The following is an 11,051-nucleotide window of genomic DNA, read 5'->3' as shown; positions in this document are numbered from 1 at the left end:
TTTATGGAGATTCTTAGGACCATTGTCTTAACCATCTTGTTTATATAAATGTATGATTTCACCCCTGCCATATTTCTTAACTTTTCTCCTTTCTCTTTGTTGTTTAATCCTTAAGTTCTCACTTTCCATTTAACTGTGTTACACCTTTCAATTTTTCTTTCTTCTTTTGAGTTCTAACACTAAGGTACAATGCATTCTAAAACATTTAAATGTACACCATTTATTTTGATCATCCTTTATATAAACTAATGAATATGTTTTCCACTTTTGTATGTGTTTTAATCTCTTATAGTGTAGACTCCAGACACAAAACAGGTATTTAATCATGCTTTGGCCGGTAGTAGGATGTTGAGCAAGTCACTGTTAACCTATATTTTCTCACCTATGAATTCAGAAAACTATAAAACCTAATTACTACCATTTATATTTTAAAGTATTCTTTTGAGGTACTAGACATAAGATGCTTAAGCTTATGGCAGATGTACAGTAAGTACTGTGTATTGTCATTTATATACGTACACACACTTAACACATTCCCTATTGCAGATCATTTAAATGTGAACAGAGCTGAATCTCCTGCCTTACAGATTTAAGTAGATATAGACAGCCTGCTGAAAGAGTCAGCGCTTTTAAAGCATTGCAGCTTTATAATTGGTCCAAAAAGGCACAATACATGATAACAATAAATTAGTGGCAGGCTTTGCTTCCTGTGGGAATGTCATGTTTATCAGCTTGGACAATTGCTATTGAGATGCAATTGGCTTGTATTTGGGGTCTGTTTTCCACAGTATCCTGAGGATGAGCCACATGGAAAATGGGCTTCCTGTTTTCTGTTCCACATTGTCAGATGCCACTGCCTAAGTTTGCCTTGTTGAACTATCAGAGGTCTCTCTGGATTTTGCATGTGGTGGTGCTGTGGTACATAGCAGAGCAAAGTCGCATCGTGTCCATGCAGAATGTCGCTACTATATTTGCTTTGAGTACTTGTGTTTTACAGACTTTGTTACTGCTTCTCTCCAGTTCTGCTGAGGTGACAGTACAGCTATCAGGGAAGGAACAGTATCGTTTGTCATTCATTCATATGGAAAATGGGCAGAGGAACTGCACAATTCTTGTTAATTACTCAGCAGCCCAAAAGAAAATATGTACTGCCTCCATCTGTGGGACAAAAGTAAGACCCTCAGAAGCTAGCAGCATGGTCATCTAGGCTAAGTACTTCCTGCAGGGCTCAGAGTGTCTTCCTCTGATGGAGTTTCTCCTTAAAAGACATTATGGAAGACCTTGGGGAATCATCATTTTATTTATTTATTTATTTTCTAATTGATGTATTTGGTACCGGGTCTCACTACGCAGCTCTGACTTGCAGTAATCCTCCTGTTTTCAGCCTCCCCAGCACTGGGATTACATGTGTGCACCACTATGCCTGGACTCATTGGCTGGCTTAGTGTGCCCCAGGGCTGGGGATCAAACCTTGGTCCCTGAGCTTGCCAAAGCAGGCGCTTAGTCCACTGAGCTATCTTGCCGGCCCTAGAAGCATCAGTTTTAACTATTGGTAACACTTAAGTTGGAAAATAATGTACAGTACTTTTAGAACAGAGCTTTGACTCCTGTGAAATAACTAAACCCAGGACCATGTAACATTTGTTTTCCTCTATTTTTCCCATCTACTTTGCCCTGTGATGTGCACCTTACCTTTATTCAAGTGTCTGTTTTTGAAGAAGTTTTGCATATGAGTGAAGATTTAATTATATGATTATGTTTCACAGTCATTTTTCACGTACGTTAAATGACCATGGAGTCTGTCACTGTGGATTGGGCAGTGCTATAGGCTCTCTGAGCACAAACGTTGGAAAGCAGAGCAAATGAGCTGCTTGGTGGTGAAGGCCCATAAGTGGCAGTGCAGTTGCTGTTTTAGCTTTGAGTGAGTTATAGGAAGAGTAAGGCTTGTCCTCATGTGTTGGTAGGCACATGTGAGGCCTTTTACTCATTTTTTTAAAATTAATTTTATTGAGAAAGAAATAGCAATGAGACAGTTTCAAAACCAATTAGTAGGACAGTTTCAGTAATTAATACAATGCATATTGTTGTCTTTGTAGTGGTTATTCATTGTACAAGATGCATGCGTGATATCCTGTCCAAACACTATTTCTACATATCTCTTATTGAATTAACAGAAAGTAGCTGTATGTCTATCCTATTTTGTATATACAGATACAAAATGGTGCTTCATTTGTATCCTCTTTTTTTGGTTTAGTTTTGTCAGAGATAGGTATTTCATTGCCATTTAAATATCGTGGGTACGTGAATTCAGCAATCCAATATAGTCTAGTAGTCCATAATAGTAGTGGGTTATTTGCAGGACCGGCAGTGTCAGAGCATATTAATATGACTTTACTTTTTATAAATCATTTTAATGCTTTTCTGCTGGATGGTTAAGACCAAGATATTTATTAATCTGTAGAAAGATATGTATTTTATGTGTTGGGCTTCTTTGTTTATGACCTGCTTACCCACTGCTCTCCATTTCTTCCTCTTGGGGGCAGTGCTAACATGGATCACTCTCATCTCTCTGTCTCCAGTTGTAAGCTCTGTATTCCTGGTTTTCTATTTCCATTGCTGACCAATGTGTTGTGGCTTGACCAAATGCTGTACTGTGCATGGGGATGTTCCCTGGGCCTGTGTGTTAGAGGCTTGGTCTTCAGTTTGGCACTATTCATGGATGGTAGGAACTAAAGAGATAGGACTTTGTGGGGTATCTTCAGGTTATTGGAGCATGACCTTTCAGGGGCTTGTGGAGCAGTACTGTTTCCCAGCTGCCATGTGGTAAGCAGCGTGCTCTGTTACATGTTCCCTGCCATGATTCTGTGCCTTACCACAGGCCCGCAGGTAATGGAGCCCGGCACCCACAGACTTTATATGTTGATCACCTCAGGTATTTGATATAGTAATGGGAAGCATGCTAATATGCACTGAGGGAGAAAAGCCTTTTCATAGACCTTATATTAGTAATAGTGTTTACCCAGGTTCTCTGTAATCATGTTTTCTTGACTTGTTGGCATCTTTTTCCAGAATATACATTTTTTTCTATTTCTGGGACTCTGACTTCAGGACTGTTTGTACTGATAGCCTCCAGTGAATCTAGAGCTTATCCATATGAGGTATCCCTTGAGGAGAGGCCAACCTGAAGACTCTTGATTTGATGTCCTGCATTGGAGTATAGTACTTAAAACTACCCTAAATCCTTTCAGGATGCATTGAAGATGGTTATGTGAAGCTTACTGTGATACATTCTGAAAATAGCAGAGAACATCTTCCTCTTATTGGAAAAGTTGGCCTTGCTTGGAGAACTAATGTTTTTGGTGCCTTCATAGAGGTAAAAAAGTTATTTTATTTTATTCAAGTAATCTGCTTCTATATAAAAATGTTGGTTTAAAAATTTTCATTAATTGAACTGGTTGTATATTTGCACACATTCTCATAGTCATTGCTCATCACTTAATTCCTTTTTTTTCTTTTTCTTTTTTTTATCGCTTAATTCCTTCAAATGTTTACAGAGTATTGTTGTTCTTCATGGAGGGTGATAGACTGCAGTAGAGTTTCTGAACTGCACTGGCTATACCCTCCACTCCATCCTATCTGTCTGTTCTATGGAGAGAATGAAGCTAAAAGTTGGCCTAGGATTTGCTCAGAACACTTTCCTCACTGCACAGCAGCTTTAAGGTTTATTGCAGCTGTTAGTTCTTATTCCAGGACACGGGCATCTTCTTAAGTATCTAAGTAAAAATTTAGCCTCATGGATAAGAGAGTTGATTTAGTGCTTAGAATTGTAGGGAAGGGAGGGGCGGGCAAAGGAAAGGAGGAAGGATGAAGAGGAGGGGGGAGGAGGAGGAGGAGGAGGAGGAGGAGGAGGAGGAGGAGGAATGTTCACATATAGTAGATTTTCTTCTGTGATTTTGTGCTCATGGATGCCCTGGGTCTCATTACTGTTAATCTTTATTTGATATAATTAGTAGGATTTCATAGTCATAGGAATGAGTAGACTTGTCTCCTGGACACTTTCTTAGGAGTGTTAATAATGACGACCAAGACCACAAGCAGTGTTATGGAATATTGTCTCCTGGAACACTTGGTATTTGATACGGTGAAACATTTTACTCTTCCTGTGTATCTGTAAGCAAATGTTTAAACTTTGGTAAAAGTGATGTTTATTATACACTTGAGGGTATTATTTTGTTTTTAAGTGCATCTTTTATAGACCTACATTGAGCTTTGATAGACCTAGATGGGGCTTACTATTAAAAACAAAACTTAAAAATATTAAAATCAAATCTTGAGGATCACAAAAGGCAGAATATAAATATGATTAAAAATCAGGATGATTTTTAAAAATTTGTTCTTTTTTTCCTGGTGGCTTAGTGCAAGATCAGAGTTGTCAGTCTACGCTCAAAGAAGTAAGAGGACATAGAGTAATTATTCCAAGCAACAAAGCTTTACTAAAAACAAGGTCTTTCACAGAACTGTAGGAAAGCATTTTTAGTAGCAAGTACATCAGTGAATTTCTCACAGAGGCTGAGCTTATAGCCTCAAAACCAGATCCTCTAGTCAACTTCAGGTCACATTCTGTAGGCTGCTAAAGCAGTGGGCCTAGGTACACAGGATGGCAAAACAGCCGAATCTGAAAACAAGATTAGGGAATAGAAGGCCCGGCTCTGAGCAGTTTCTCTGTGAACCTGATCTTGGATTGTCTTTGGAAGAAGGAAGATGGAGAAGAGTGCAACAGCCTGCTCTCTGTCTGGAGCAGAGGGTGAGTAGGTTGATTTGCTCCTGCCATTTGTATATGGAGTCAGTATAAAGACTAATCTGTCCTTGGAGTTTCCAAAGAAAGAAGACAGATGAATGACATCATATTCTTTGCATTTTCCATGCAGCTCAGGAATTTTCCTTTAAGAATATGATTACCTTAAGCATAGTGAATGAATAAAAAGTATTTTAAGTAATTACTTTCATTGAGTTAAAGGCTTTTTTTTAAAAGCAAGAATATAAGCTAGAAAAAGTTTGTCAGGTTCATAATGCTACTACAAACAGAGTTAATTGAAAACTGATTTTCCTGGAAATTGTTGACATATCCTCTAGTATGACATTTTTTAATATTTTACCCATTTGAACAGAGGCAAGTAAGAAAATCCATCACCCAAAACTCATTCTGGGTCTCATGACAAAGAAAAAAAAGAAAAAAAAAATTCAAAAACCTCACTCTTTAGTGGTAAGGACAGAAGATGGTACCTGCTTTTTTTTTTTTTTTTTTTGAAGGGACATATACTGCTGATAGGGGTCTCTGATCCTTGTACGTCACTGTTTCTATAACCAAATTCTTCTCCAGAGCTCAGGAGTGTGGCTATTTCTAATTCTTCTGACACCGATTGGAAGCATCCTGAGCTGGTGTCATTGGAGTCTTAACTTAGGAGCTCACAGATTGGTTAGTAGACTGTTGGACATTAAAAGCAAAGTGACTGCTTTGCAGATGCTTCTATCCTTCCTCTTAGTCATTTGTTGCCAACCATGGTCAACCCCACTGTGTTCTTCGATATTGCTGCCGATGGTGAGCCTTTGGGCCATGTCTCTTTCAATCTGTTTGCAGACAAAGTTCCAAAGACAGCAGAAAACTTTTGTGCTCTGAGCACTGGAGAGAAAGGATTTGGTTGTAAGAGTTCCTGCTTTCACAGATTTATTCCAGGATTTATGTGCCAGGGTGGTGACTTCATGCGCCACAATGGCACTGGTGGCAAGTCCATCTATGGGGAGAAATTCGATGATGAGAACTTCATCCTGAAGCACACAGGCCCAGGCATCTTGTCCATGGCAAATGCTGGGCCAAACACAAACGGGTCCCAGTTTTTCATCTGCACTGCCAATACTGAGCGGCTAGATGGCAAGCACGTAGTCTTTGGGAAGGTGAAAGAGGGCATGACATGGTGGGGGCCATGGAGCACTTCCAGTCCAGGAACGGCAAGACCAGCAAGAAGATCACCATCACCACCTGTGGACAGCCCTAACACGTGTGACTTGTGTGCATTGCCACCACCAGACCAGGCCATTCTTCTAGCTCAGGAGAGCACCCAATGCCCTCCCTGCTCAAAACGCTCCATCATCTCTGCTCTTCTTGCAGTTCTTTGGGTTCCATGTTTTCCTTGCTCCCCTCTAAATGTACCTGGATTACAGAGTTAAGTTTATGGTTATGAATAAAGCTAAATAATGGTTGCCTCTTGTTCCTTGGGATAGGGTGATATAGGAACAGTAAAAAAAAGCAAAGTGACTATATATAGTTGTCCCACTAAAGCCTCATACAATCATGGGATGGTTTCTGGAGTTTGTGACTGATTCTTGATCCAATTCTGGGATTGCAGATGTGTGTGCTACACCCTGGCCCTGGGCTGGTTGATCTTCATTACAGTGTAAGGTGGGGAGAGAGGTTTGCTAGCTGCCTGAGCTGCTGCCACTCCCTTTGCTCTCTGATCTTTGCTGCTACCATAAAAGGCTTCTCTGTACTGTGTACCACTCTGCCTTGAAGCCACCTGAGTATGGACTCAAACCTGTAGTAGCTGTGAGCTAGATAAACCTTCCTTTCCCTAATTTTGGGTGTTGAATATTTTGTTCCAGCCATGAGAGAAGAGTAACTGAGATACAGACCAGTATTTGTTTTTTGTAATGTTATTTATTTTAATGTTACTTCTAAATACATGTAGAGCTTGGCATAAATTTTAATTTAAAGTAAATATTTTAGTATAGTTCTTAGGTCCTGTTTTATGCAGGAAGAATTGAGTTCAGTACAGCCTGGGGTCTTGCTGAGCTCAAGGGTTAAGCATGTTGTGGGTGCCTGTGCTCCATAGAAAGGGTGCTTTGGTCACTTTACTCAGTAGTGCTGAGGCTGGTGCATGAGTGATTAAGGTGGCTTTTGCCATGAGAACAAACTTGATTAAAAGAGCAGAGGATACATGGACCAGTGCTGCAGTCCTTCAGACATTGAGTTTTGAACCTTGCATATTTATAAGGACAGGAGCTCCATGAGTCCTACCCTCAAGATACTGGAGTCTGGCCCTCCTGGTCCTTGTCACACTGACTGATCCTCAGTATGCATCTGTACCATGTTCTTCCAGTCTTTTGGCATATGGTGTTTACCCTTTTCTTTCCTTTTATGCTAACTTAACTTTTCATCCATTATGATAAGCCATCATTTTATTTATCTATTCATCAGCAAGTATTCACTGCTTACTAAGAGCTGAACTGAGCTAGGTTTTAGGGCATAGGAAGTGAGATCAGATAAAAACCACCACAATACAAAATAGGTAGGATAGATGTACAGCTACTTTCTCTTAATTCAATGACAAGAATGTTTTGTACTAATAGTGTTTGGACAGGATATCATGTCTGCATCTTGCACTATGAATAACCACTATGAAATCAACAATATACAATGTATTCATTATTGAAACTGTCCTATTAATTGGTTTGGAAGCTGTCTCACTGCTATTTATTTCTCAATAAAATTAATAAAAAAAAGAAGAGAAAAAAGAACATGGTGTGTCTTCACATTATGCTTCTGGTCTGTTGAAATGGGAGTGCCAGGGAGACTTCCTCAAGGGACTGGTGTTTGAACTGAGTTCACACGATGAAAGCAGATGAAGACAGATGGAGGGGAGAGGAGAGTGCTGAGGCATGACCTTTGTCAGACAAGGGCATGGCATGTTCATGGGCTTGCAAGAATGCTGATGTGGTAGCATGCAGATGGCAGGAGGAGGTGTTGCATGAAGCAATGGTGGATGGGCAGGCTGACAGAGTGCTTACAGGCAACAGGGAGGAATTTGGTTGTTTATTGAAAGTAGCAGACACTGTTGAAGGGTTTAAAGTGTGAGTAATATGACCAGAGTTGAATTTTATACAGATTACTCTGAACATGGATGATTGGAGAGAAGGGGAGGAGGACAGTGTATGTTGTGGTTCCTTAAAGGGTAGGTTATCCGTTTGGTAGCAATCCATTGGGCTGCTGTACCAAGGTACCAGGAACTGGGTGGTTTTTAAGCAGTGGACATCTGTTTCTCACAGTTGTGGAGTGTGGGAAGTTAGTATCAGAGCACTGACAAATTCTGTGTGTGGGGAGGGTCTGATTTCTGGTTCATGGACAGCATCCTCCCACTGTGTGCTTACATGGTCAAAGGAGCAAAGCAACCCTCTGGAACCTCTTCTAAGAGCATTAATCCAAGTTTAACTGGACTGATTTTGAGTTTGGATATAGTCATGCTGAAACACCCAGGATGCTAAGCAGGTACTTGAGCTTAGAAAGATGGTTCTGCCTGCAGATACACTTAGGATTCCCAGGCACATTAGTTGTAGTTTGAGTTGTGGAGATAGAATCCATGTAGGAAGAGGGATTATATATAATGCAAGCAGGGTTTTAGACCAAGCTGTGAGGAGCTCTGGCAGTGGGACCTGGTGAAAGCTGCAGAGTGGCAGTTATGAAAGTGTTTGGGAGGACAGTTTTTCAAAATGAATGATAAGCAACAATCAGTGCTGCTGAAGTGGAGACTGACATCCGGTGAGATACGCTTGCTTGTTGGAGTGGGTTGAAGTACGAGTGGGAGTTACAGATGTGGACAAATCTAGGAAAGACAGGAAAGGTCTCTGTGTGAAGGGTGGAAAGAAGCCAGGGGGTGGTGGGGCCCAGGGAGATTATTTTGCTCACTGTTTCTCCAATATGGGAATTATTTGCATATGTTTAAGGTTCAGCTGGTAGGGTGTTGGAGAGTACCCACTTGAGTCTGAGAGGTTGCACCCTTGTGGGAAGGGAGATGGGTCGTAGTCTAGATTGCTGGGCCAGATCAAACAGGCTTGTATAGCAGTAGATTAAAAACACACATACATGTAGGTAAGGAGAAGGAAGGAGCAGAGGCAGCAGATATGTGGCTCTGGTGTTGGAAAGATAAGGGAAGTGCCTTTTTAAATCTATGCCTATGAGGATTGAGGTCATCTATAGAGGCACCATGAGAGGAGTGGAGTACAGAGGGTTGAGGGAGATGATGAGATTGGGAGAGTTGTTCAGTGGGGAGGTTGTGAACTCCCAGAGACTGCCATAGAATCCCTAGATGATACTGAGGTGTGGCTGTGGCTGCTCAGGGAAGGCATCAGCTCTGTGGGCTCCACATGCTAGACACTTACATCAGAGAAACTAAACAGGCTCAACCAGGCTGGGTTAGGCTAGACCTGGATGGCAGGTGATGAGAGAGGGGCAATGCAGGTATGTGCACCAGCAAGGGAGTTAGTCCAGAGAAGGGCAGTGAAATTATAAACTGGATGGTGGGCTGCTAAGAAGGGTGAACTGAGGGCTCTAGTGCAGTGCTCATGGCCAGTGCTCTTCCCCTGCATTGATACTTTGCATTGCACTTTTCCCACAGACACTCATATTCCTGTGTCACTAAAACTTCATAAAATGATGCTTTTGCTCACTGTGTGCAATGCATGCTGTTTTTTGTGTTTTATTTTATTTTGACATAGAGTTCTGCCCCACTAAATATGATTCAGGGTACACTACTGAGTTGTGGCTTGTAGTATGGAAAGGCTGTGGGAGACTCTGAAGGATAGCCATCATGGGGGTATTTGGTTAGTAACCTGGACAGTGAAGAGACATGCTCAAGAAAAGGTACTTCTGTGTTGATTTTGAAGCAAAACATTTAAGAGAGATTATATCTATATTAGTAAAATGGTGGGAATAAGTAATGAGGGAAGTCCAAGAGCAGATCATAGACGTCAGTAACTTGGGGCTGGAGAGTCTAGTGCACTGCTGGGTCCACTGGGACCCTCACGGGTGTGCGTCACTAGGGGAGATGGGGAAACTTGGGAATGAAAGAGACATAGAGACTGATGGTGAGTCTGGTGCCATCCTTTTCAAGAAAGAGTAGTGAGTAGGAGGTTGGTATATAAAAGAGACAAAAATGGAGCAAGGGGAACAACTAAAAACCCTGAGCCTCAGAGAAAGAGGAAAAGAAAAGAATGGCATGAGACATGTGTTGGTGCAGGGAGAAGCCAGGAGGACATCACCACTGCTTTTCAGGTCACTCTGGCCTCCCTCTCTTGGCACCACTGGCACTGCTACATAGGTGTAACAGCAGTTGCCTCTAGACCATGAGGAGTGGGAAGGTTCACTCCACATCTCAGGTTTCAGTTGTAAATGCTATTGTGCTGAAAGCTCCTCAGATGCTCACATGTCTACAGGAACAAGTATTAAGTGATAGGATCTAGTAAATGTTATTCATAGGACAGTGGCAGTGAACCTGACAAGCTTGCTACAGAAGGCTTTTATATCGTTGAGAATGCTAAAAGGTCCACCACTGCTGGTCTAGAATTGCATAGGTTACACAGTGCCAAGGGTGATATTCTGGGTTAGATGTCACACCCAGCATTTTCAGTCAGTTTTACATTGAGTGCAAATCAAGTCTAGCTTGTCATTTTATCCTTCTATTTGTGTTTGTTTTTAGAGTTGTTCTGTCATGGATGTGACTCTTCTGGATGAGCACAGGAAGCTCTTCTGGTGCTGGAGCTCTGCAGTCCACATGAGGCCTGCTGCCTGCCCCTCAGATGGACCTCATTTCTTGGGACAGACATACTATGTTGACTATATGGATATGGAAGGAAAAGTACATGCAGAACTGGTGTGGATTGAAGAGACGGAAGAATATTTCATTGTCAACCTGGTCCTTTACCTCAGTGTAGCAAAAATAAACCACTGGTTTGGGACAAAATATTAAACAGGTGGGAAAGTATTGTTAGTTAAATATTTGTTTTTGATTAACAGCTTTGTTCTTGGTATTGAAAGTTAAATAAAGCATATCTATAGTAATCTCTGTGACGCCTTATTTTACAATAGAAATTATGATTTACATGTTATTTACAGGTTAACATTTAGAAGATTAAATTAAAATACAGTATGTCCTTGTGAAATTTCACGTAAGACAGAAACTAAAAGCATATTGTCTCAGTTACTCTTTTTTTTTTTTTTTTTT

General features: G+C 41.0%; 1 protein-coding gene and 1 pseudogene across 1 annotated transcript in view; both read left to right on the top strand.

The window, feature by feature from the left end:
- The window catches only part of Fbxo15 (F-box protein 15), a 75,748-nt gene extending 64,880 nt beyond the window's left edge, over nt 1-10,868 (top strand). Inside the window, exons 9-10 of the mRNA XM_004640180.2 lie at nt 3,249-3,373; nt 10,527-10,868. Coding sequence (XP_004640237.2) covers nt 3,249-3,373; nt 10,527-10,796 — 395 coding nt within the window. The 3' untranslated portion in view covers nt 10,797-10,868. The remainder of the gene's footprint in view (nt 1-3,248; nt 3,374-10,526) is intronic.
- Nucleotides 5,560-6,053, top strand: LOC105743366 (annotated as a pseudogene).
- Nucleotides 10,869-11,051: the final 183 nt, after the last annotated feature.

Source organism: Octodon degus, unplaced genomic scaffold, assembly GCF_000260255.1.
Source record: "Octodon degus isolate 3935 unplaced genomic scaffold, OctDeg1.0 scaffold00120, whole genome shotgun sequence".
NCBI classification, from domain to species: domain Eukaryota; kingdom Metazoa; phylum Chordata; class Mammalia; order Rodentia; family Octodontidae; genus Octodon; species Octodon degus.
This window is presented reverse-complemented; position numbering and strand designations above follow the sequence as displayed.